Source organism: Panthera pardus, unplaced genomic scaffold (assembly GCF_024362965.1).
Source record: "Panthera pardus isolate Hobbes unplaced genomic scaffold, ASM2436296v1 HiC_scaffold_21, whole genome shotgun sequence".
Classification (NCBI taxonomy): Eukaryota; Metazoa; Chordata; class Mammalia; order Carnivora; family Felidae; genus Panthera; species Panthera pardus.
The window spans coordinates 57,813,857-57,841,279 of NW_026526777.1; the positions used below are offsets into that span (position 1 = coordinate 57,813,857).

Here is a 27,423-nt window from a genome sequence, read left to right on the forward strand (position 1 = left end):
GCCTGACGCGGGGCTCCAGCCCACGGGCCGCGAGATCGTGACCCGAGCCGAAGCCGGACGCTCAACCGACCGAACCACCCAGGCGCCCCTGGAATGCGTGTTTCTGACAGGTGCCCCTGGTGATCCCGGCACGGGGGGCTCCAAGGACCCGTATTTGGAAGCAACGGCTCTGCCCACACCTTCTCCGGCTCCTCAGTCACTGCCCGTGGGCTGTGCCTCAGACGAGGAGCCCTGGGTAACACAGCGTGTTCCTGGGCTCCCCACGCTGACACGCTACCCCGACCCGGACACGTGTCTCCGAGCTCTGCCGTCCCGCGAGCTCCACGGCTGTCCTCCCAGCATGCACGCACTGCACGCCAAGTTGCATTCGGCCAGTGTTTATTGGGCACCTACTATAGGCAAGGCACCGGGTGCTGTGGGGTACAAAGACGAGAAGGCTAGTCCTCACCCTCAAGGGGTTCACAGTCTAGGGGGAGAGAGACACATTCACAGGTGACAAAAACACAAGGCAGGATGGGGCGAGCTCCACAAAACGGAGGCAAAAACCGGCGGGGCAGGATCACACGTGCCCAGGCACCTCAGGGGTATGATGTGGGCAGTGACGCCTCAGCCGGCCCCCGGGGGGGAGGGGCGGGAGTCCCAGAGGCGGGACGGAACCGAGAAGGACAGCTGAGGCGCCGAAAAGGCACAGAGGTGGCAAAGTCCACGGAACGTTGAGACAACAGGCAGAACGTCGACCTCGACGGAAACGTAGGACGCTAATGGGGTCACGCAGGGAAGCTGGAGGCTCGACGGTCGACGGTGTCCTTCCGGCCAGGAGGTAGGACTTCGTGCTGTAGGCAATGGGGAGCCATGGACGGTTTCTGAGCAAGGGAAGGTCACGGTCTCATCTCCTCCATCCCAGGCACGGAGCTGTGAGTAAACCGTGACTAGCTCTCTGCGTGTTCACGTCACTCGGTGGCCTTACGCCCTCCCTTGGCCTCAGAGCAGAAGCCCGGTGGCCACAGATGCTTCGCAGGGCGGCACGAGGCTGGAAAGCCTCAGGCCAGGTGAGCTCAGACAGAACAGGAAGTGGGGCCTTCTGGAACCATTTGGAAGTGAGGGGCAGGGCCGAGGGAGGTGCTCAGTGAGGTTTGGTTACCTAAGCGGGTCGCAGATGAGCTGCAGAGAAAAACGGGAGCGTAAAGAGACACCAGGGAGCCTCATCAGACTAAATCATCTCCCGTAAGCCACCCACCCCCCCCCCCCAGCTCACTGGGCGAGGCGACCCCGCAGTCTAACTTCCTGGGATCCGCAGGTGGGGTTTCTAAAAGCTCTACGCATAGAAGTTTCTCTGCCGACACCCTCCCTAGGATCCTGCCTAACCATCCAGTGAAGAGGGAGAATGGCGCCCTCCCCCACCCGGGCCACCCCAGCCCGAGAAGGGATGCGAGGCCACCGCCGTCCAGGTGGACACGGCGATGCTGGTCAGCGAAGGCTCCCCCAGAACCTCCACGCCGGCTGAAGCGGGTGCCTGGGCAGAGAGGGGCGAAGTCACGGCCGGGCTCCCCAGGAGAAACGTCCCCGGGGAGCTGGCGTGCACGTCTGGGCCCGGCCCGGCGGGGCCCCCGCCGCTGTTACTGATGGTCCACAGGCACGGGTAGGGGCTGCAGAGACAGAGACACAGACGCTTGCTGAGGGCCCCGGCCTCGGGACAGAGCACCCGGCCACGGCTTTCCTTCCAGCTCTGACCCAGAGGGCCCAACCTGTGAGTGAGACCCCTCCCTGGAAGAGAGGGGACGTGACAGACACAACGATTGGGACACCCAGGGTCGGAAAACCCGGGTTCGCGTCCCGGTCTCCCGCTTACTGCCCCCGAGACCCTGGTCCAGGCAATACCTCTGAGCCTCGGCTTCCTCACCTTCAAGATCTGGAGTGATGATGATGTGCACGTTACAGACGCTATCACAAGGATTAGACAACAACGAGGATACGAGGCCTCGCACGGGGTGCTCACCCAACGGTGGGCGTTATAATGAACTCCTCCATTGCTGGCTCCCAAACCCAACTGCTTGCTGGAACCACTTAGCAAGTTCTGACGCCTGGGTCCCGCCGCCAGAGAGCCTCGGGTTTTTACCAGTCTGGCGTGCCACTTGGGGATCAGGACTTTTTAAAGCTTTCCGGTCGACAGTAACGCGCAGCAAATTTTGCGCCCGAACGTAGATGAAATGACTGCGGTCGGGACAGGCCGGGTAAATGCCAGCGCCCTAAGCCTTCAGCCATCGCGATGTCCTGACATTTTAGAGTCTCTGTTATCGCCTGATACTGAGCTACGGGAGAACGGGCTCGTTGCGCAGTGACGGCACTGGACGCGTTTGCTGTTCTCCAGCAAAATCGCGACGGGAGTCGGTAACGGGTTAAAGATGCTGCTGCGGGGGGTGGGGGGGGGGCGCCTGGGTGGGGGGGCGCCTGGGTGGCTCAGTCGGTTAAGCGTCCGACTTCAGCTCAGGTCACGATCTCGCGGTCCGTGAGTTCGAGCCCCGCGTCGGGCTCAGGGCTGATGGCTCAGAGCCTGTTTCCGATTCTGTGTCTCCCTCTCTCTCTGCCCCTCCCCCGTTTGTGCTCTGTCTCTCTCTGTCCCAAAAATAAATAAACGTTAAAAAAAAAATTTTTTTTTAAAAAAAGATGAGGTCTCTTCTACGGCATCGCCCGCGGCAGGGCCCCTGCCTGATGCCCCGTGGGCCAGTGGGAGAACCAAGCACTTGGTGACACCACCTACTGGATGACCTTCAGGACGTCTTTAACGTGTCTGAGCTACGGTTTCTCCAACAGTAAGACAGGGACTTTAACGGCAGCCTCGTGGATGTCGCTGAATACCGTAAAGAACTAACAAAATATCTAGGACAGAACCTGCCACGTGATCGTTTACCATCTTCAAGGACTTGCTTGCTCACTTCGTGCCACCACAACCCGAACCCGTGCTTTTCCTTTAGGTAATCCAGCCGCGTACCGACCGATAGGAACAAAACGCGAGCCATAACCGCCAGGCTTCGTTTGCTAGCAGCCACACGTTTTAAAAAAGACAAAAGAAGGAAAAAATGCACTTATTGGTAATAATATCTTATGGAACCAAAAACGTGCAAAAAATTATTTCAACATGCATTCAAGGTAAAAAAAAAAAAAAAAAAAAGAAGAGTTGAGATGTTTAATTCTTTGTTTCCTGCCCAGTCTTCAGACTTCTGTGTACTCACAGTACACGTCCATGGGGACCTGCTGCATTTCAAGGGTTCAGCCTCTGCAGGCGACCGCTGGCTGCTGCATGGGGTAGCCCAGCGCCAGACCCTGATCGCCACGGCCACATCAGTATCAAAACCATCAAGATCCTAGCAACCCCGGCAACACCCACGCAAGCTTGTTAAATGCAGAATCTCGGGCTCCAGCCCAGACCTGTTCATCAGACTGTGCATTTTTTTAGAGTTCTTACTTATGTTGAGAGAGAGAGACTCGGTGAGCAGGGGAGGGGCAGAGAGAGGGGGAGATAGAGAGCATCCCAAGCCGGCTCCGCGCTGTCGACACAGAGCCCGATGTGGGGCTCAGTCTCACGCACCGTGAGATCATGACCTGAGCCGAAATCAAGAGTCAGACGCTTAACCAACTGAGCCGCCCAGGCACCCAGATCGTGCATTTTAACAGCATCCCAGGTGATTTTTTTTTTTAATGTTTACTTATTTTTGAGAGAGAGAGAGAGAGAGACACAGAGTGCAAGCGGGAAAGGGTCAGAGAGAGAGGGAGACACAGAATCCAAAGCAGGCTCCAGGCTCTGAACTGTCAGCACAGAGCCCGACGCGGGGCTCGAACCCACAAACCAGGAGACCACGACCCGAGCAGAAGTCAGACACTTAACCGACCGAGCCCCCGCCTCCCAGGTGATACTAACACCCATCTAAGTGTGAGCAGCCCTGCTGGAGACCAAAGCACTACGTCCCCCTAACATTTTCTAGACCAGCAAATCACAAGTTACCAGACATCTCCCAAGACCCCCCTTTTCATTTTGGGTCCCTTCTAGGACCTTCTCAAAACTCTGCACACAGAACTGAACGCAGCAGCGGACATTTACGTGGAACGCTGCCGCTTACAACGCATCTTAATGCGTGTCCTCCTTGTGAGCTCACCGTAACCTACCGAGCCGCTCATATCATTTCCGTCTTAGCGATAAGAAAGCGGACGCTCGGTGAGGCTCAGGAAACCGCCTGGAGCCACAAAGCCCATACCAGGTAGAACCAGGACTGAAGCCAGTGTCCGTCAAACTCCAAGGTCCCTCCCTGTCCCTTTCCCCACACCGATCTCCAGAAGTTCGAACGACATGCAGGTCTCCGGTGCGTGAGTTCCGCCTCGGGTCCGGCATGCTACATTCTGCCCTGTTACCTGGGTTGCGGGCCAGGCACCCACCGTCCGTTCCCCTGTTCGGATGGGTGGCTTAGGAGAGCACCGACAACTCAGGGTCTCGGCATACAGTTGAGCAGGTGCTCTCCCACTCCCTTCTCTCTGAAAGTGAAAAGCCCATCCTGTTTTCATGTTCCCTTCCTAGTGGCTTAGGAGTCAGGACAATGGCTTAGGCCAAGGCACCCGAGGAAGAAGAATGACCTTGAGTCTCCAGTGCTAATGTCAAGACCTCGAGACCACCAATGAGCACGTTGCTGGCGTTGGTCTTACCTAGGCCCTGGATTGATCGGCCCGCTGGTGTGGGGTACAGACAGGATGCTGGTGTGGGGTGTGGAAGATAAGGAAGTCCAGCTGTCGGCTCCGGAGAAGACTTGCAGGTTATTGCTGGAGCTTTCTATCAAATTCACTTTGGGGAAATAACAACAGTTCAGTTGATGGGGTGTGTACAACACGCAACGATGGCGGCCAATGATATTATTCGAGGGCGAAACGTGACCGTGGCTCGTGCCACAGGGGCCAGTAGTTTGTTAGTGCTTTCCGAGGGAAACGGCAAAGAAGGAAGCCCTCAGGAATATGGAACGTCAACCACATGGCACGTTCCGGTCCTATCTTACTCTGCACAACAGCGACCTGTCCTCTCCCCTTTGCCCATGGGGCTCAGAGAGGAGAGGTGATCCGCGCTTTGTGACACAGACCCGTCTGACTCATCACCACCCTCACGCCCCCTGAAGAACGGATCGTGTCAGCATCCCCTCAACACAGGCCGAAGGGCCCACCAGTGCCCCAGACGAGATTTCTAAAGACCCACACCTTATTCTTCTCAGCAACCCCAAGTACATTTAAACACCTCAAGAACAGTGTCTTCTACGTCTTTGGCTCTCCATGGGCACAAATGGTGTGCATAAATAAGAGAGAGGAGGGATGCAGGCCGAGGAGAGCGAGGAAGAACATTCCAGTGCGCACACCTGGCTGACCCAGTCGATCCTCGTCAGGATGGGGCACCTGCAACTTCTTCAGCCCCAGCTCTGTTTCCTCCACCTTTCCCTCCACGCTCTGTTCCAGATCCGTTCCCCGGACACCCTGGGTCCCCTCCCCCCACCCCGGGCCTTTGCTCACCCCACTCCTACCTCAGGGCCCTTCGCCTCTCCTGGGCCCCCTGCCTTCCGCCTTCCGCCTCTGCTCACCCCCACCTCTGTCCGCTTCTATTCACCCTGCGAATAGTTACGGCTGCTCGTTTCCCTCCGTTCCCACAGCACCTGGGCTTAGGTGTGTTCTAGAATGTCTCTCAGACTGTAACGTGCAGGAGAATCACCTAGGGATCTCATTAAAATGTAGACTCGTCCAGAAGGAGAGCCCGAGAGTCTACCTTTCTAACGAGTTCCCAGGTGATGCTGTAGGTCCGAGGGCCACACGAGAGCTCTCACTGCCTGGTGTTACGATTCGGTATTCATGTATCCGCATGGGCCCGAGTTTCCTCAGGGAAGAAACTATCCCTTCATCACCTTCCCATCCACTGTCTGGACGAGGGCCTGGCGTGTAGCAGGGGCTCAGAAGCTGTGTTTTACGTGCTGACCGTGGGAAAGGACCGGGAAGCAGAGCGAGAACGCTGCCCACTTTCTCGTGTCATTAAGCTACATTCTATTCCTTCCCGGAAGCAGCTCTCAAGGCTGCTGGGAGTGGCACACGAAGGGACACAGAGACAGGCAGCCGGTGACCCAGAAAGCCCACTGCAGACAGAGCTCGGGGTGGGATCTTAACCCTCTCCTCCAACTCCCATGCCATGAATCTCACTTATTTCTTTAGACAACAACAAAAAAAAATGTTTAATGTTTCCTCATCTTTATTTTGAATCAGAGAGACAGACAGAGAGAGAGAGAGAGAGAATCCCCAGCAGCCTCTGCACCATCACCGCAGACCTCGAGCTCATGAATCGTGAGATCAGGACCTGAGCCAACATCAGGAACAACCCAGAGTCTGGGTCTTTAGGAAGACCCAGAGGTCTTCCTAAAAGCTCCCCAGTTCTGGGCCCCGCGTCCCCCGGACGTAATACAAGTGAGGAAAAGAGCCCCGCGGAGGCGGTGAGCGGAGGCCCTTCACCCCCATGAGAAACCAGGAGACCGAGCGTCTTACGAAACAATTATAAAACACGAATAATGTTATAACTACATAACCAACTATTAGTATACAAAATAAAACATTAAAATGACAGGGCGCCCGGGTGGCCCAGTCGGTTAAGCGTCCGACTCCGGCTCGGGTCACGATCTCACGGGTCGCGGGTTCGAGCCCCGCGTCGGGCTCTGGGCTGCCAGCTCGGAGCCTGGAGCCTGCTTCGGACTCTGTGTCCCGCTCCCTCCCTTCCCCTCCCCTGCTCACGCTCTCTCTCTCTCTCTCTCTCTCTCTCAAAAATAAAGAAACATGAAAAGTTTTTTAAAAAGCCATCACAATGATATTACCCAATACTATTACCTATATTCGGATGCTTCTTTTTACTACCCGCTGTGTACCCATTTCTCGGCACCACCGCCCCCCTTACCCACACCCCCAAGGGCCTAATTCGCAAAATCACACACCTGAGGGAGAATGGTTTCTATGCATGTAGGCAGAAGGATAGGGAGCCTGCCGGTGACCGCGGAGGCCAGGATAGTGCTCATAGCCATGGTGGGTGTGGGTTGCGGACAGAGGCAAGGGTGTCGCATACTGGTAACTGGCGTTTCCTGCTGCACACGCTCCGTCAGGATTGGAAAAGATCCAGCCTCCCACTAGAATAGACAAGAGGAAGACACAGAGACCGACTCTGAACTCCCACACCAAAAGGCAGCTGACCAGCCAATGCACATACTGCGTCTCTGTGTGAACGACGCTGAACATCCGCCCGGGGTAGCGACGGGGACCGCGGCCGCCGCCACCCCCCTTCCACAGCAGCACCGAAGCTGGCTTCTTTGGGGAAGGATGACAGTTCCTATCAAAGTTGGGAAAGCCTCTGGAGGAACGCTGGGCCCGAGCGGCATAAAAGACCGTTTGAATGAAAAGTTACAGAAATGCAAAAGTGAAGTTGCTTCTGACTTCACTGAATTAAATTAAAAGTCAGTCTGAGAAGCAATAACCTGTTGATGTTAGACGCATATGTAATGTCCAGCTGGGGGGGGTAATGTTTCATGTGGTTACACAGGCGTGAAGGCCTCTTTCTGCCCAGCGGGAAAGGTGTCTGTGGTTCTCATTCCAAGCAAGACGAGCCAGGATGGCTCACAGAAACTTGGTTTTGAATGGAAAACAAAAAACATGAAAGAAAGAAAAGGCATCGGAAGAAAGAAAGAAAGAAAGAAAGAAAGAAAGAAAGAAAGAAAGAAAGAGAGAGGAAGGAAGGAAGGAAGGAAGGAAGGAAGGAAGGAAGGAAGGAGAAAGAAAGAGAAAGAAAGAAAGAAAGAAAGAAAGAAAGAAAGAAAGAAGAAAGGAAGGAAGGAAGAAAAAAGAGAGAAAGAAAGAAAGAAAGAAAGAAAGAAAGAAAGAAAGAAGTGAGGAAGGAAGGAAGGAAGGAAGGAAGGAAGGAAGAAAAAAGAGAAAGAAAGAAAGAAAAGAAAGAAGGGAGAAAGAAAGAAAGAAAGAAAAGAAAGAAAGAAAGAAAGAAAGAAAGAAAGAAAGAAAGAAAGAAAGAAAGAAAGAAAGAAAGAAAGAAAGAAAGAAAGAAGGGAGAAAGGAAGGAAGGAAGGAAGGAAAAAGAGAGAGAAAGAAAGAAAGAAAGAAAGAAAAGAAAGGGAGAAAGAAAGAAAGAGGAAGGAAGGAAGGAAGGAAGGGAAAGAAAGAAAGAAAGAAAGAAAGAAAAGAAAGAAGGGAGAAAGAAAGAAAGAAAGAAAGAAAGAAAGAAAGAAAGAAAGAAAAGAAAGAAAGAAGGAAGGAAGGAAGGAAGAGAAAGAAAGAAAGAAAGAAAGAAAGAAAGAAAGAAAGAAAAGAAAGAAGGGAGAAAGAAAGAAAGAAAGAAAGAAAGAAAGAAAGAAAGAAAGAAAGAAAGAAAAGAAAGAAAGAAAGAAGGAAGGAAGGAAGGAAGAGAAAGAAAGAAAAGAAAGAAGGGAGAAAGAAAGAAAGAGAGAAAGAAAAGAAAGAAAGGGAGGGAGGGAGGAAGGAAGGAAGGAAGGAAGGAAGGAGGGAAGGAAGAAAGGAAGGAAGGAGGGAAGGAAAGAAGGAAGGAAGAAAAAAGAGAGAAAGAAAGAAAAGAAAGAAGGGAGAAAGAAAGGAAGGAAGGAAGGAAGGAAGGAAGGAAGGAAGAGAAAGAAAGAAAGAAAGAAAGAAAGAAAGAAAGAAAGAAAGAAAGAAAGAAAGAAAAGAAAAAAGAAAAGTTTGTCTGATGCAGGTGTCCAGTGGGCAAAACCAGGCATGTGGTCACCCTGAACTGGACTCCTGCCCCCTTGGTTTGCCACATTAAGGGACACACCTGAAGAAGCTCGCTGAGAAGACTGTAACGTGTGAGCTTGGAAAAGATGCGGTTCACAAGCGGGTACTATACACAAGGCCTGGTATTCCAGCTCCCTTTAAAAAGTGTTTTTCTGAGAGCTCCTCCCTTCGATGCACGATATTGCTGCTCCACAGTGAGCATGTGCAGAGGCGCAGGGGACCGAGCGAGTAGAGGGCCCCCCCACTCCCAGCTGGACCCGAGCAAACCCCCACAATTCACATTAGAGCGTCTCCGACACCAGGGTTAACTTTCTGCTCTGACATCACTCACCTGGAATTCTGCTGCAGCTTTAGGGGGCTTCCTCCCCTCCTCCCATGCCATCCAGACATGGGGAGGCCAGTGCCCTGTTAGGGACGCCCAGCCCCCAGTGGCATATCACTCACCTCGCCCTATGGCTTTCCTGTCAGCCTCCCCAGTCTCCCCCACGTATGCAAGGGAAACGCTGCAGTGGTGACCAACACAAAAATGGGCAAACACTAAGAACAGGGGCAATTCAGGCCAGACTGACAAGGGTGTGGGGTGCAGAGTGGAGACGGAGGAGACAGTCCTGAGCCTCTGGGAGGTGAAAACTTGAGTCTGAGAAATCCATCACCCCCTGCCTATCTCCTGCCTGAGTTTCAGTCCAGTCCCCCAGGAACACCAGTTCTCTCTGGGAATTCTGGAAAGGGCATACACATGTCTTGAGTGGAAGAAACAACCTGTGGAGTCTTGAAAGAAGCTTTGGAACACAACAGGTAGGGTCCGAGTGCAGTCTGGGTGGGGTGGCTCCAGTGTTCCCCACCCCCCTGACCCCAGGCATGTCCCACCCACTGTCCACCCAACTCACAGTGAGAATAGGCCACGTGCTGGCTCTCAGAGACAGCTTCCGGAATGTCTTTTAGGTGATTCCTGAAAGAGAGGAAAGTACACCATGGCCATCCGGCGTATTCTACAAGTCCTGCGGAAAGTCTACCCCATATTCTCTCTGCAAAGCACTCTATATCTTTTATCTCGAATCTCTCCCTCCCCTTCTTCCTCCAGGATACTTTATCTAATGTGCAATTCCTCTTTGAATTTCAAGTTCATGTGACTCCAGCTTGCCATATTTATAGCTATCCCTGTTTAGTCTGATCTCACTGATTTGGGGTCACTGCTCCCGCCTGGCGAAATTCAAGCAATAGCAACAGCTAGGATTTGCGTAGGACTTCGGGGCACAAACGCATCTGTGATATGCTAGAACCACCGATAATCCCGGGGGGGAAATATTCCTATGTCAATTTTACAGATTTTAAAAGTGGACCTCAGGGGCGCCTGGGTGGCTCAGTCAGTTAAGCGTCCGACTTCGGCTCAGGTCACGATCTCGCGGTCCATGAGTTCGAGCCCCGCGTCGGGCTCTGGGCTGACGGCTCAGAGCCTGGAGCCTGCTTCCGATTCTGTGTCTCCCTCTCTCTCTCTGCCCCTCCCCCGTTCATGCTCTGTCTCTCTCTGTCTCAAAAATAAATAAACGTTAAAAAAAAAATTTTTTTTAAAGTGGACATCAGCGAGGTTAAGTGACTTATGTAAGGTCACACAGCCAGGAAACGGCAAAGCTAGGACTCCAAGTCAGGACCGCATATTCAAAGTTCTGTTATCTCACACATCAGATTTTTTTTTATTTTTTTAGGCCTTTGGTTATCTGAAATTACATTAAATCAAATATTGACAGGACGGACAAAGTCCTTTGATAGAAGTCAATGGTAAGCACTATTTTTCTTTTCTTTTTTTCCCTAGAATGGAAAGGAAAAACGCAGATGTACAGCCACTGGCCTAAAGTGACCATTCACGATCCCAGAAGTCTCTGAACGTTCTTCTCTCAAAAGCTCTCTCCTTTATGAGCTACCTGTATGAATCACTCACCTCTCCTAGGCACCATGCAGTTTAAAAAAAAAAATTGAAACCATACTACTCAGAGATAATCGGAGGAGGGGAGGAGTGAATTATTAAAAATCTGAATCACTTAATTATGTTTTCTTAAACGTGCCTGTGCTACTTTCGAGAACTGGTAGTAAAACAGCTGACAAAACATTGCCAGTTATGAGGTTCCCCTGGAGCCCTGCTTAAGGGACAGATAATTAGGAACTTTGTTGAATTGCGATGATTTTGTTGAAGATCGAATTGAATTTGCAAACCTCTTTCTATCAGAGGGAGTGTGTGTCCTTTCAAGATCATCCTGTCATCAATCTCACATTTGCAGAAGCCAACCCGCAAGATTTCGCTGCAATTTCTCTACTCACCTCTCCTTGGCATCCAAGAAGGCTTTGGCAAAAGGGTTGTACTTGATTTTGAGAGCTGTTATCTTGCGTTTACAAAGACAAGAAGCGTTAGTGAAAGCGGAACACGTTACGAGCAGGCAGAACCCTGTATCTCCACCTGTGAATTTCTGTCCAATCGGAAGGATTCCCCCTCTCTTCCCTTTTCTCCCTGTCCGCGTATCTTTGTTTCCTTCTGCACGAAATTACTAGTACACCGTTCCTGACAAAGGATGCTATATTGTGGCTGCAGCGAAAAAGGCAAACGCAGCAAAAGCGAGCAAGGGAAGGACAAAATTAGAAAGGAGCAAAGCCTGATGTGCTAAGCCTGCCATGTCTTCTTTTATTTATTCGTCCTTTTTTTTTTATTGAACACCCCCCCCCAAAACATCCCCATGTCAGTTTTCTAGTCCCTGGGAACACAGTCGGAGTGATTCCCCCTCACCCAGAGAGTACGGCCCAATGTCACTCCATAAGTCTTCAGGGATCACTTACTCCTTGGGCCACGTTCATGTTCACACAACCTCAGATTCTCACTCCCACCCGCCTTCGCGCCAACCCGCTGGCCTTCGCGGGCGTCCTTTTTCTTCAGCGCCCCCAGACGTACATACACGTGTATATGACGCGTGTGTGCTCTCGTGACCTCAGTGTAAGTGATTTGAGGGCAGTGCACACATCTGTGATGCCCATCACAGTAGTCCCAGCAGGTACTAAGACTCTACAAATATTTTGCTGAATGAATAAGCGTTGGAAAGAATGTTCGCTGCAGCAAGGGCCTGGGGGAAGGAAGAAAAGTGAAATAAAAGCACGCCTCTTTCTGGCCCCGGGAATGCGGAAGAAATCAGAAGAGGGAGGAAAGCCACAGAGCCTGATGCGAGTGACCTGGTCTTTCTCCTGGCCTAAACCCGGGGGGAGGGGGGGGAGTGGGGAGAGAAGGGGGGGTGTTCGGGTGCATTGGGAGACCTAGCATGCAGCCCCAGGTGCAATGCACCCTCTCAGGGTGCATCTACACCCATTTGGCTGGAAAGTGTTGGAAGTAGAGGGAGGCTCTAAGGTGGGGTTTCCTGGGCTTGATTCCCAGGGGGGGAAATCAAGGTGGAAACACAGCATGAGGCTGGGGAGCTTGCCGGACGGGTGGCCTTAGCCAGGCTGGTGGTCCGGAGGGGACTCTCTAGCACCCACCCAGCAGGCAGCCTGACTAAGGGAGCAGGTGGGAGTAAGTGGGCAGGGGCATCGCCGTGGAGACCGAAGGGGCTAGGGCTTAGTCCCCAACACCTCCTCCCCACTCTCTAGAGTCGCAAAAGCCACACCCTCCCCTCAAAGACCCAGACTCCACCATAGGGAGAGAAGCAGGGCAGGGAAGGCCGTCTAGAACACAAGCCTGTTTTAGCCTACGGTCGGCACCACCTGAGGGCCTGTTTAAATGATCTAATATTTAACTGATCTAATCTGTAACTGCTTGGAGGCACTCGGCCAAGAGGCCAGACGACTTACAGAAACGAAATTACGTTTTCTCTGCACATCTGTGATGGGAGTTAGACCTACAATTCAATTTCACCTCGAGGCACTAAGGCAGCCGTTTCCAAATCCGAACGCTCATCATCAGAATCCTTTAGGGAGACTTTAAAAACTACAGATTCGGGGCACCATCCCTGGAGATTCTGACTCCATTGGCTGGGCGGGGGTCGGGGAGGGGGGAGCTCCAAATCTTTTAAAGCTTCCAAATAAAGATCTACAGCTTAAAGCAGCAATAAGATACTTTGGGGCTGTTCTGTTTTGTTTTGTTTCACCTAGCAGATTATCAAAACTGAAAAGGGCTGATCATCACCCGTGTCGGGAACCGTGGGAGGGTTGCAGAGGCGTGGGCTCTCTGGGGGAGGTAACTTGGTGATGTCCCACGATTCTCAACCCACCCCCTCCTTGACAGAGAATTCCATTTCTAGATGTTCATCCATGCAAGCAAACAGCGGGGGCGGAGGTACTGGCATATTCTTTGCAGCATCACGGGTCAGAGCAAATAAAACACCTGTAAACAACCTAATAGCCACCCTGGGGAGCTGATTGCCCGAAAGACCGTATATCCCCCGCAGGCACTTCAGAAAAAGAGATATGCCTGAACTTAATCACATAGAAAGATATCCATAATATGCGGCTAAATGGGAAATAAAAAGAAATTTTCAGACCAATATTGTACTTCATTAGCCAACTTATGTAAGTCTATATTCTCATATATATTTATATATACAGAGAATACGTGTCAGGGGAAGACACACACTTTAAGCTGTTATTTGTGGCGGCCTTGGGGAGTTGGATTCAAAAGGCAGGAGGGAAAGAATACATTTTTACCTTTTGTTTGTAATTTTCACTGAACGTAGTTCTGCACTATGTATTTATTGTGGGAAGTTTCTGTAATGAACCTGTATTACTTAAAAAAAGTGTTCGTTTTTTTTAAGTTTAGTCAGAAAGGATCTAACCCGCCCCCAGCGCCTCCGATGACACACAGACCTGGAAAGCCCTAGAAGGTGCACACGGACCCAAATGTCCTGTGCCCAAACTAATCCACAGAGGCCAGGTTCTGCCTCCTCAGCTCAAAGCGCCAGTGGCTCCCGTGGGGCAGGAAAGACCTCAGTGTGCTCAGCACGAGCCAACAGGACAGTGAGCCTAACCCAAGCCGGAGGCGGGCGTGCAGGGATCGGCTCTCACAGACCCGCTCCTGGAGCAGGAGACCACCCGGCTCTGAGCACCAGCTCTGGGCCGAGCACACGCCGGGCCTGGAACACAAAGACTCCTGGGTCTGTTGGTTTTAACGCAGTGCACAACCGTGCACCAGGAGAGCAAGGGTGGCAGGCCTTTGGCCAACAGGCAAGAGGGAGTGGAGAGTGGCTTCCTCCTGCTTAACTTCATCTCCGCTGGGGTGTTCCGGACTCTAGCTCTGCTAGATTCACCGGTGAATCCCAGAAACCCACCTCTCACCCACGCTTGGTCCCCATCCCCCACCCTCTTCCAGGGGACAGCCGCCCAGGCACGCGCCTATGCACACTCACCTCCTCGTTCTGATAGGCGGTCACGGCTATGAACTGGGTTTCTGGGAAGGAGCAGTTCATCACCATTCGATGGGCACCTCCGACGCGCACTATGTGAACCTGAGGTTCGTATTTATGCAGAGAATTCAACATTATCTGTTGAGGTGGGAGAGGAAGAGAAGGAGAAGCCATGCAGAGCCTGGTGTAGCACAGGCAATAGTGACCCCTTTTGTTGGTCCCAGGCTGGGCACCCAAGCCCGGTCAGGGCCACACGTTTCGAATCCGGGTGACCGGAGCTGCCACCACACGATTCCCTTGTCTGAGAACTGAATGGCGGGGGGGGGGGGGGTGGGGGGTGGGGGGGGGGGTGGTGTTATTCAGAAGCTCCCAGGGAGCATGAAATGAGAGCTTATGCTAGGATTGCCAGAAAGTTCTAAAGCGTTCAGTTCTCTGCCAACATCATGCCTTCCTTTTCTCTCTCTCTCGCTCTCTCTGGCTCTCTCCCTATTTTCAGAACAACAGTGTGGATTTCGATCCATTAAAACATACTGTTTTTCTCCACATGAGGAATCCTGACATCTCAAAATGCTGACGTGGCTGCCTGTTGCGAGCGACTAGCTAAAGAGTAAGGATGTCTGACGTCTGACGGTTACCTAGCACCCACTCTGCGATTCACACAGAAGCCTTCTTAAAAGTCTTAAGTCGTGGGGGCGCCTGGGCGGCTCAGTCGGTTAACCTTCTGACTCACGTTTTTTGGGCTCGGGTCATGATCTCAGGGTTCGTGAGTTCGAGCCCCACTGCGCTGACAGTGCAGAGCCTGTGTGAGATTCTTTCTTCCTTTCTCTCTCTCTCTCTGCCTCTCTCTCAAAATAAACAAAGTTAAAAGAAAAAGAAAGAAAACGTCTTCGGTTGTGACATGTGGGAGGCAAGAACAGGTCGCTTTTCAGTTTCCTGTTTTAATAAAGAACTGAAACCTTCTGACTATTGCCCAGGCTTGGGTGGGTCACCTCCTCCTCCTAAACCGTCAACTCCCGGGTCCCGGCTGGTTAAACATGGGGATCAGAGGAGGCCACAGAGATGGAGGGCTGAGAGGCCGACAACAGGAAATAGGGGCGAGGGCCTCGCCTCCCAGCTCCGGCTCTGAACAGCCTACAGAGTTCCCCCACGCTGCCCCCCCCCAAACGGTCTACATTTTATAACATAAATCACAACCTTACACATTACGCTAGTATCCGCTAAACAAAGGAGGAAAAAGCCCCAAATTCGTGTTTACTCTGATTGGAGACCTTAAATAAAACCTTCCTTCTTTAAGGTGTGTTTGTTGTTCTGAAAACCCAAAGCGGATTCAATATTCTATTGACAATTATCATCATGCCCGAGCCGAGGTAGCAATTATTTCATTTGGGAGCCGCTTTTTATTAAGGCATTTGTCTATTGCCAACATGCCACTTATACCAAAACAGAGGAGAGAGAACAACAAAACCCCGGTACCCACAGCCATCTCCTTCTCCGGGGGGCTGGGTAAAAAGCCCCACACAAGACAAAACTCTGAAAGGGCCCTCGATGATTAAGTAAACTACCGCGCTCTCTCCCTCTCTCTTAACATCAGGAAGTCCATTAAAAACTGAAAGCACCAATTAAGAGCTGTTTATTCCTGTTCACATTTGGACTCCGGGGAATAATTGGCTTCCATGGGAGAAGAGGCCGGTGAGGACCCCTCTAATTGCCTAAATGCACCCTTGATATTTCTTGATTGGTGGTGTGGGGCGGTCGGGGGGCCAGGCGATCAGGCGACCCGATCTTACCTGCCCTCCTCCATTGAGCTTGTTTGTCAGTTTCACTTTGCTGAAGGAGATGGGAGCTTTCATCCAGTGGGCCCCAAAGTTGGGGGAGTCCGGGTGGATGTAGACGCAGCTGTGGCTGGAGACCTCTGGCTTGCCCGCGGGCACCCATTCCCCGTTGACATACTTCCAGCGGTGACTGTCCGTTGGGACGAAGTCCAGCAGGAGGGAGTACATGGCATTGGGGTCCAGGCCCGTGACACTGATCTTTAGGACGGGGAACATCCGTCTAAAAGAAGAGGCAGAAACTGAGTCACAGGGGGGATGGTGGCGGGTTCGGGCCACCCTTCGCCTGGTCCGGCCGTCTCTCCACTGCGCGGAGACCTTCCGTGGAGAGCCTCGGGGTACAGCGAGTGACCCAGGACAGCAGCCCCCCCATTCCAGAGCCTCTTTTTTTACAAATGCATTTTAGACTGGGGTTTTAGGGGCGCGCCTGGGGAGCTCAGTCAGTTAAGTGTCGGACTCTCGATTTTGGCTCAGGTTACGTGATATCGAACCCCGTGTTGGGCTCTATGCTAACAACGGGGAGCCTACTTGGGATTCCCTCTCTCCCTCTCTCTCTGCCCCTCCCCCCGTGCATTCTCGCTCTCAAAATAAATAGAGTTAAATATGTCTATATCTATAGAGATATATGGGTTTTACTGAAAACCACTGTGCTCCATTTTAAAGTCTGAAAACCATTAATCTAGTCATTTGACAGAGGACCCTGAAGCCCAAAGCATATCGTCACATGCCACGTTCTCACGGAGTCCTTTCTTCAAAGACTTCCTCCGGGCACACATCAGTTCTTCCATTAAGGCCACAAACCAGTCCTTCCCCTGTCACAGAGAACACTAGCTCTGAATGACAGCAATAGCGTTGAACGGCGAAAACGTGGTTTCATGGTAAAAATAAGTGAGGGAACGCTTGGCTCTACAGAGCTAGACCAGTCCCTTCCCTGCGTGACTTCTCAGAGCCTTTAATCTACGAATGTGCACGATAAACCTCCGAGCAGATGAGGACTGTGCACACACAGAACTTATAGGACAGTGGAACCATCCTTTCACTGAGCATTTTGTGCGAATTTGTGTTCAAGGGATGTACTCGGAGACGCACCGATCTGGAGTCCTCGGGCCTTCTTCCACCTTCTAGAACGGTGCCAGCAAATGTGCTCTCACATGCGTGGAGAGGCTACCTCGCTTGGCTGCTCCCTCTCTCTGGTTTGTTCTCCCTTCACCGAATGTCCTAAGGCGCTCTAATCTATCCTCAAAAGACCTGGTTTCCGGACATGCCCCCTCCACCACCTGATGGCCCCGGACGTCATCGTATTGTGAACACGTCTTTTGAAATCCGAATCTCCACATTGAGAAGCTAATAACCGAGAGTCTGGACACTTGCTACCCAAGGCGGTCCCCCGACCCAGCAGCACCAGGATCACCTGGAAACTCATCAGAAACGCGGAACCTCCGACCTCACTCCAGACCCACTTTTCCCAAAGCCCCGGGTGCGTCACAGGAACATTAAAGCTGAAGCGGGTACTTAGCTTCAAAGCCTCTTTGGCTTTGAAGACAACAACGAAGGAGGGGCGCCTGGCTGGCCCAGTCAGTTAAGTGTCTGACTCTTAATTTCGGCCCAGGTCATGATCTCACGGTTCGTGAGTTCGAGCCCCGCGCCAGGCCCTGCTTGGGATTCTCTCTCCCTCTCTCTTTGCCCCTCCCCCACTCTCTCTCTCTCTCGAAATAAATAAACTTGAAAAGAAAAGAAAAGCAAAGGGACCTGACAGGCAGATGACAAGGGACGGACCCAAGCCGTGCAGGCTCCCTGTCTCTCCTGAGCTGAAATTACGAGGGCTTCCTGAGCAATCTGGACATAGACCAGAATTATCTTCCCTCAGCATTTCCTTTCCTGGCTCCTCTTTCAACTTGGTCTTCCAGCTGGCGGTGGTGGGGTGTGCTTTCAGACCCCTGCCTCAGAGACCAGGTCCCGTCTCCTCGCGGCGGAACACAGAGCCTGGTTCGTGTCTCTGGCCCGGGACTCGGTAAGGATTCGGCAGTCCCTCCAAGAGGCCGGACGGAAGAGCGATCTTGGTTCCGTCCCCCGCCCTTCCTGAAGTTGTTCTCCAAGCACACTCACCCCAGCCTTGTCCACGGGGGGCAAGAACTCCACGAGCTAATTCACCAAAGTGCTCATTCTAAGGCCTGGCGCCCAGTGAGTGCTTTGCAAGCGTCGGATGTTCTGTCATTACGTCCAAGCCCTTCAGCTGGCCCAGCTCTGCTTCTGTTCCAGAATCCTGCCCCGGGGCAGTGACTTTGGAAGTTTGAAACGCGGGACACCAGCTCCACCTCCCTTCTGCCTGGCTGACAGGTGCCAGTTCCCTCCGCCTTTCTCTCTGGAGAGAAGTCTGGGCAGAACAGAGGAGTGACTGCTGACAGCTTTGGGTTCCCTTTTAGGGAATATTCTGGAATTAGATAGCGGTGATGGCTGACTATTTTAAAAACTATTGAATTGTATACTCTACAAAGGATGAATTCGATAGCATAGGAATTCTTTCTCCAAAACAAAAAAAAAAAAAAAAAAAAAAAAGAGCAAACTAATAACTTACACCACCACAGTTTTTTTTCTCCAGCAGGATCACAGTTATTTGCCCAGAGACCCTGGCCTTGGCATCACGAGTGGGAGATGCTAAAGGTTTCCTCCTTCCCCCGGCTCCCAGCAGAACTGTCTCTCCCTTCCCTCTGTCTTGGTGGGCACAAGGAGACAAAATCTAAATAGGAGGTTACGACAAGTATGTGAGTTAAAAGAAGTTTCTAGGAAAAAATGCATCAGATGATGCACCTCGAATCCAGATCCTGCCTGAACACGGCGTTACTCACCTGTCTCTCCTCTCCATTAATGATGAGACTTTCATGATAAGGAAAATGAGGATTCTCCCCACGGGAGGCTCCCTGTGTCATCTAAATTCTTCCATTTGTGCATTCTTTTTCTTTTTTTTTTTAATGTTTTATTTATATTTTTGAGAGAGAGAGAGAGCATGAGGGGAGGAGGGGCAGAGAGAGGGGGAGACAGAATCCGAAGCAGGCTCCAGGTTCTGAGCTGTCAGCACAGAGCCCAACACGGGGCACGAACCGACGAACTGTGATATCATGACCTGAGCCGAAGTGGGCTGCTTCACCGACTGAGCCACCCGGGCGCCCCCTCTTTTGCTTTTTCTCCGACAGAAGGATTTCATCTATTCTCTTCTCTCATATCAGACTGAACTATTCCCTTTCGCAATATATTTTAATGTTTTCCGTTATTTTAATAATCCTGGCCACGTATAGAAAACGAAGCCCCGGGGCACCTGGGTGGCTCAGTTGGTTAAGCGTCTAACTCTTGGTTTCAACTCAGGCCACGATCTCGTGGTTTGTGAGTTTGAGCCCCGTGTCAGGCTCTGTGCTGCTGGTACAGAGCCTGCTTGGGATTCTGTCTGTCTCCCTCTCTCTCTGCCCCTCCTGTGCTCACGGTTTCTCTCTCTCTCAAAATAAATGAACTAAGAAAGAAAGAAAGAAAGAAAGAAAGAAAGAAAGAAAGAAAGAAGAAAGAAAGAAAGAAAGAAAGAAAGAAAGAAAGAAAGAAAGAAAGAAAAAGCAGAAACCTCCTGAAAACACAAATGTCATTTGCAAAGAATCACAAAAGCGGGCATCAGAAATGATCGTAGCGGTCAGATTGGGTCACTCTGACAGCCAGGAGCCTGGCTTGTTTCCACGACGTACACAGAGAAGAGATGGTCTGGTTCCTGGTCCTTTGCTTTCTCTGAAATGCTGAAGTTTGGGTTTGGGTTTGGGTTTTTCAAGAAAACTCAGGAATTAAATGTGGATCACTGTCGTTTCACACACAAAGTTAGAAAGCACCGGAAGTTTTCTCAGTAAGGATACGCGGTACGTGTGAAAGCAATAAAAAGAAAAGAAAGCTCACGTAACACATCTTCTCACACTAAAGTGCGAGGAAGGACACGGCTGCTCCAGCACGTGGCCGGGCTGTTCTCTCCATGGTGTGATCGTATAACTCTGCCTTAAGATTTACGAGATGACTTAACGTAAGACAGTTTTGCCAGCGACAGCAGCTAAACACGGAATTTTACGGCACCCGGGACTTAACGTATGTGCGTCTCCCTCACGTCTCATTTTGCCCCACGGAAGTAAATGTTGCCATGCCCATTTCACAGATTGTGCACTTGGGGTTCAGGAGGTACATGTCCGTGCTCCTCTGACTCTGCCCCACTGCCTCCTCCTCTGGTACGTTCACCACACCTTTTCTCTCTCCTTTTCTTTTCTTAAATTGAAGTATAGTTTACGCCCATAACACCAGTTTCAGGTGCACAACATAGTGTCGTTCCTTTAATATTTTTTTTAATGTTTTCTTTAGTTTTTGAGAGAGAGACAGACAGAGGGTGAGCAGGGGAGGGGCAGAGAGAGAGAGGGAGACACAGAATCCGAAGCAGGCTCCAGGCTCCCAACTGTCAGCACAGAGCCCGACCCGGGGCTCGAACCCACGCACCGCGAGATCATGACCTGAGCTGAAGTCGGACGCTTAACTGACTGAGCCACCCAGGAGCCCAGGATGAACTGCACTTCTAATCTGGTTGATTTTCCTCCTTCTGTTTCCAAGGTATGGCTCACCACAGAGGAGCCCCAGAGTTGGTGAGGAGCTGAGAAATATGTAAGTCGGTCCCTAATTCGGGAGTTGGGGGGGGGGAAGGAGAGAGACAGAAAGAAGGGGGAAGACAGGGAGAAAGACAGAGGGAAGGAGGGAGAGGGAGAGAGGGAGGGAGGGAGAGAGAGACAGAGAGAGAGAGGAATAGAGAAGCAAATGCAGCAGGGTGAAAAAAGCATTCCCCAGAACCATGCTTGAGGGACCACAGGTGGTTGGGCCTTGCCCGTGAACTCTGCTTTGCTAGGAGGTCGGTTCCTCCCTCTGTCTTCTCCTAACGGATCTTGAGAGCCAGCGCTGCGAAGGAGGCTACGAGGAGTGACGTTGGCAGGAAGACAGGGGGCAGCTGTTGGAGGTGGGGAACAGCAGAGATGGTTAAAGGTAATATTCACCTTCCGCTCTCACCGCAGAACTATAATATTCGTCAACTACCCGTCAGGATGTGTGTGTGTGTGCACGCGCGTGTGCACGCGTGTGTCGAGGCTTGTGCGACGGTAAGCAGCCTTAAGAGTAGCAGAAGGAACCCGGTTAGCAGAAGGCAGCTGGCAGCAATACCCACGATCCCCATGAATCCTAACTGTGAACTCCGGGGGGAAACGGTGTGTGAGCTACGGGGCAGGGAAAAGCATTTGCCTGATGCACAGCCTCCGTTTCCCCTCCTCTCGCACGGTCAGCTCGCTGCCCTTAATCACTGGCAAATTCAACTTAATGATTCCCCACGCTTGTTTGTTTATAACACATGGGCACACCAATTACATCTGAAATGCTTCCAATTTCTGAAAACGTGTGCAAGACAAATCGAATCAGAACTGAGTCGAAATTATTTAACTGCGTGGAAATACATGGGAAATACGGCCTTTTCCACTCAGGTGAAGACGGTATAGTAAAGACAACAAGAGGCACAGGCGATTTCATATATTTGCCTCGGAAGCCTGGAATAAGGGTGTTGTTGTTGTTGTTGTTGTTGTTGTTGTTGTTTTCTCCGACCTAAAATTGAAGTTCCTGGCTCCAAGGATTGAGATGAAAGAGAATACTCGTCAAGCTACACACCCTACAGATGATTCAAATGAGCTCTAGGGGGATGTTATAATTGTTGCTGTTGTAGCTGAAAGACGACTGAAGAGGGAAAACTAAAAGTTGTATTTAGAAAGGGGGAAGGGGGAAAGGGAGGAGGGGAAGAAAAGGAAGGACAGGGAGTGAGGCAGGAGAGACGGAGGGAGGAATGAAACCCATCAGGGTCCCGGTTTCTGGGGATAATCCAGGGGGAAGTCCTTTCTTGACTACCTCTGATCAATGTCAGAGAGAAGCCTCCTCTGTGTGTGTGTGTGTGTGTGTGTGTGTGTACACACACACACACACACACACACACATATATATATACTGAATTCTTTCATCAGCCCACCCTATGTTATTTCAAAACTTGCTATTAACACAGAACAAGGAGACATCAAGTGGACAGGAGCTATCTGATTACCCTCATTGAAGCTTCTAGACCCCCAAAAGTCTGCCCACAGGGGCAGGCGGGTTATGTGAATGGAAAGGGCTACAGCTGGGTGTTAAATACCAGAAACAGTCTTCCGCACAGAGAAGGGCCACGGGGGCATGCGCCCCGGGCTCAGGAGTTGGTCTGGAAGCAGGGATGAAGCATCTGGAGATAGCGGGTCTGCAGGCAGAGGCCGGGGGTACAGAGGAGATACGCAGGGACAGACGGTTAAGGGAAGACAAGGGGACAGGAACAAGAACGATCTTTTGGTATCGAGAACGTTAAGATGTGGCTAACAATCTAACCTGTGAAAATACGAGATAGGGAGTAATTCCAGGCCACGCTCACTCACCATCCACCGCGTCAATTTCTTAGACATGTGTCTTCCCTTCTTTATCTGAAGTATAAGGGGAACGGTCTCCTCCTGGAAGAATCTCGATCCTAAGGGGTTCAGAGACCTTTAAGAGAACCTGAGAAATGACTCAGTTCACTGGAGGAAGGGAAATGACAGCAGGACCCCCACAGATAAGACTAACCGAGTTGGCTGACATGAGACTTTTCTACAAAGGCTATTTTTTCACATATCTAACATTAAAGGACTTTAAACTTGGGAAGATTTTCCAATTTTACATATGCAGAAAAAGTATTTAGGTGAACAGAGGCACGTGGAAGCCATTCCCAAATTGTAAAATTACGGGGCACCCGCGTGGCAGTGTCATAATTCTCCCAGGTAGACAAGGAATGGTTCAATGTCAGTACTGTGCATTTCATTCAAAAATAGGAAAGCAAGACATCGGGGACGGAGGCATTTTGCACGAGGGCAGAAGCCTGCCAGAGGTCCTGCTGGCCCCAACTCTTCTCTCTTACCAGCATTTCTCCGAAGGGCCACAATTGGAGCTCTGCTGAAACTGAGCATACCGAAAATGCTTTCTGACTTTTGTACTTGTTGACCTTGTGAACCAAGGGTTCTGTGAGCATCGTCTGACTCTCGGGAGCCAGTCTGGCCAAGCTGGGAGCAGAGAGATTTTCTTTCAAAATATTTGCATCTCCTCTGCTTAAGCGAAACCTCCCACTATTACCCTGACAGCCACTTAGCAGGGCTGGATTTAATAGAATCCAAGAAATGCCACCGGAGATCGGTTTCTGTTAATCTCTCATGTGTGGCGATGGGAAAAAAGCGGGTCTCTTCTCTTTTCTCAGACAGTATGTTATGGCTTCAGCAACTATTCCTGCGATGGTTCTCCCGTCACCACAAACATACACAATCTCAAAGGAACCCTCACCACAAACACACACGACGAAGCAGACGTCGCGACAGGCAGTGAGATGAAATTTGCCCTTTGGCTCCCGATCTTCAGCTAAGTCCACAATTCCCTGGCAAGTTTGCTACCCTTAAGAGGAAGCATCCGGCTTCCAAATAAAGTTGACTTTCACCTTATCCGAACGGAGGTGGAGCTCAGGTCGGCTCCAAGATATGCAGTCAGTCAAAACATAATATCACCTCCCGACTGACTTGCCTAAGGCCCCCACTTATGGTAATTTCCCAGGATTTCTCCATGGAGAATGCATGCAAGGTGACTTCATTCTCTGCTCTGACCTCGGGAAATTAATCAAGCTGGCTGGGGGAAAGCCGTCTGAGATTGTTCTTCTCGTGAGCATTTTAATCCGACTCGGCTGCCTCTGAGTGAAGAGCGGCAGCCTCTTCCATTTTCGGGGGGTCTCACCTCCCTCGCCAAGCCCCCCCGCAGCCCAGGCCGGGCCGCAGATCCACTCACCTGCCATTCTTGGTCACGATCATTTCGTTAGTGACTTCCTTGAATCTCTGCCAGAGAGGCGCGTCCTCCAGGATGATCTGAAGCTGCTTCTCCGTAGGGTCACCTTTTTCCCTCCCTGCCTGAAGCTCACTTTCTACCACGTTGAGCAGCCGAGAAACAGTGCCATCACTGGTCTTCTGGGCGCCCAGCTTGCTCATGGCCATAGGCCCCTCTCAAACTTGGCCGCGGAGCGTCGTGACCTACCTCGAGCCTGCTTCCAGCTCCTTCCTCCTCTCACCTGCCTGCTTTTCCAACCCAGCCCGGCAATGCCTGGGGAGCTGGGGAGAAGATGCTTTGGCTCTCGCCTAAGCTCCTAGCATGACACCCCTTAAAGTCTCCAAATTATACCACCAACCTGTTAAGCTTCAGTGGGGAGGGGGAGGGGGAGGGCGGGGAGAGGTAGGAAGAAAAAGCCCTCTCTTAATTACTCATTGGATCAGGTGGGAGAGAGCCTGGCTTTCCCATTGGCTGCTGTGCATAGAATAGACATTTAAGAAGAGTACTCCATCCAAATTATCAGGCTTTTATCTTGTTGTACCTGAAGAGGTCTAATCACTGTTTTGAGGACCATTTTCCCATTAATTAAAACTGTTCCAGGCCCAGACTGCGACAATCAGGCAAATCATGTTTGTGTATAAATCGTGGCATGTGGTACCTATAGGAAAAGAGCTCCTGGGGAGAATCGCCAAACTTGAGGCCAAAGCAGGCTGTCCTGCCACAGTCAGGAACCCAAATCCCTCCGATATCTACCAGCCCCGGATGGAAGGGCAAACACGAAAGGCCAAAGGCACCACGCCAGGGAATATGGCAGCCGTACCCAAGAGTGAGTGAAGATGTTCTGTGCGCCACCCACTCAACGGTCAGAGATCCAGAAAAAGGGGAAAGAGCCAGGGCCCCCTTCCTCCCGGCACACCCCCTACTGCTCCTCTCCCTCCTCCGGGACCCCTGTGCACACACAGGACCCCAGCACCTCCCGCAATCAGATCTCCAAACCTCATCCTTCCTCCCTAGAAGTCAAAGCCCCAGTTTTGTTGAGTCCAGCCCCCGCCAGAGGGAGGAAAAAAAAACTCACTCAGCATCGTATTACCCTCTCCAAGGAAGCACCGCCCTCAGTGAGTGAAAATAAGCTGTTGACATTACTAGGCAGAGCAACTTGGACCCAGAAGGATCCAGAAGGATCCAGAAGGGCTCCACAAGGGCTCTCGGGCTTTCCTCTTAGACGGCCCGTGACCTATCTGGCATTCTGGGGTGAAGCCCCATTTTCCCTGGGAAGATACTGCCGTAGATGCTTCATTTACCCATGACACACAGTACAAGCTGGGGAGGCGGGGGCAAGGACAGAGCTGGCCAGCGGTAGATCCCCGGGGGTTAGGAGTTTCTCTCTCATTAGAACCCAAAGAGGATTAAAGGGAAAATACAAGCAAAAAAAGAGAAGAGAAAGTCAGGGTAAGGATGATACTCAAAACGCACTCAGTGCCTAGCAAGTGCCAAATACTGGTGACACGTCACATCCAGCGACAAATGAGGCCGAGTAGCCTGCGCCTTCGTGGAATTAACAACCTGATGCGGAAAATGAAAAATGCTCAGCGGTGATGAGTCTATGCAGACTGCGTAACGGGTGGGGTAGTGGCACCCAGCAAGGCGGGGAAGATCCTAACTAGAGAGGGTTGTGTGGAAAACCTCGGAGGAGCAGACAGTCTTGCCGAAACCGACGAGATGCCAAGGACACAGTCGGGGAAGAGTCGGGGAAGAGTTCCGGGCAGAGGAACCCCAAGCGGTTCCTGGCACGGGTGGGCCAGTCGAAGAACTGTGGGAGGCGGGGCCGGAAGGGGGCTGCAGAGAGAGTAGAGGAAGATTTGCTCCGAGGGGGGCCTCATAAACTATGGCAAGGAACCGGATGGTATCCCACGTGAGACAGGAAACCCGCGGACAGAATGAAACAGGAAGGCAGCATGATTTGCTTTGTACTTTTCAAAGTCTGATTTGTACCGAACAGACTAGTCAAAGGCAAGGGTTGAAGTAAAGAGATTAGGAAGCTGTTACGGTGGTTCAGGCAAGAGGCGGTGGTGGGTCAGCCTGAGTGGCGGCAGTGGCCACAAAGATGTGAACGGACTCCAGATACATCTTAGAAGCAGATATGACAGGGGCGCCTGGGTGGCTCAGTCAGTTAAGCGTCTGACTTAGGCTCAGGTCACGATCTCACGGTCCGTGGGTTTGAGCCCCGCGTTGGGCTCTGTGCTGATGGCTCGGAGCCCGGAGCCTGCTTCGGATTCTGTGTCTCCCTCTCTCTCTGTTCCTCCCCTGATCGCTCGCTCTCTCTCTCTCTCTCTCAAAAATAAATAAAGATTAAAAAAAAAAAAGGAGCAGATATGACAGAACTCTAGGGACTCCGTGAGGGGCAGAGGGGGAGCGAGGAACTATGTACGTGATGAATAATTAGTAGACGGCACGGCCGTGTGCTGAGATGGGGAAGGCTGGGGGCAGAGGTACAGCTTTGGATAGTGGAATCAAAATGTCGTTTTTCTGCGCAACACTGAGATGACTGATAGACGCATTAATGGCCCTCCCAAAGATGTCCGTGCCCTACACCCTGGCACCTGTGAGTATGATCTCACAGGGTAAAAAGGGATTCTGATGCTCGACGTCATATGACATCAGGGAACGGCAGATGAAACCAACAATGAGATACCACTTGACACCTGTTAGAATGGCCCAAATCCCAAACACTAACGGCACCAAATGCCGCCAAGGACGTGAAATGACAGGAGCTCTCATTCGTTGCCGGCGGGAATCCAAAATGGCACGGCCACTTGGGAAGACAGTCCGGTGGTTTCTCACAAAACTAAACACCGTAGGGTCTGGCAATCTCTTTCCTTGGTATTTACCCAAAGTTGTTGAAAATTTATGTCCACACAAAAAACATGCACACAGATTTTTAGCAGCTTTATTCATAATGGCCCAAAGTTGGAAGCAACCCAGATGTCCTTTAGCGGGTGAATGGATACATAGACTGTGGTCCATCCAGACCGTGGGATCCTACTCACCACCAAAAAGAGATGGCCTGTCAACGATGAAAAGACACGGGAGAATGAACCGAAGTGCATTTTGCGCAGTGAAAGACGCCCATTTGAAAAGGCTACCTACTGTACGATTCCAACCATAGGACGTTTTAGAAATGGCAAAACTATGCAAAAGCGAAAAGGTCGATGATTGCCAGGGGTTGGGGAGAAAGAGGAAGAGGGGTGAACAGGACTTTTAGGGCAGTAAAAACACTCTGTAAATTACCGTAATGACAGATACCTGTCATTACACATTTGTCCAAACCCACAGAATGTACAACAGTAAGAAGGAGTCCTCATGAAAAGTATGGAATTGGGGCGCCTGGGTGGCTCGGTCGGTTGGGCGTCCGACTTCGGCTCAGGTCATGATCTCACGGTCCGTGGGTTCGAGCCCCGCGT

The 27,423-nt window shown here is 51.4% G+C and overlaps 1 protein-coding gene across 1 annotated transcript; it reads right to left on the minus strand.

Annotated features, from left to right (window-relative positions):
- Nucleotides 1-361: 361 nt before the first annotated feature.
- TBX19 (T-box transcription factor 19) lies at nucleotides 362-26,291 on the minus strand. The gene is made up of 8 exons (XM_019423914.2): nucleotides 23,927-26,291; nucleotides 15,965-16,229; nucleotides 14,181-14,315; nucleotides 11,122-11,183; nucleotides 9,696-9,757; nucleotides 6,993-7,181; nucleotides 4,693-4,828; nucleotides 362-1,646 (listed from the first exon to the last, which is right to left on the minus strand). The coding sequence occupies exons 1-8, from the start codon at nucleotides 24,127-24,129 to the stop codon at nucleotides 1,361-1,363; spliced, it is 1,338 nt and encodes a 445-aa protein (XP_019279459.2). The 5' UTR covers nucleotides 24,130-26,291; the 3' UTR covers nucleotides 362-1,360.
- Nucleotides 26,292-27,423: the final 1,132 nt, after the last annotated feature.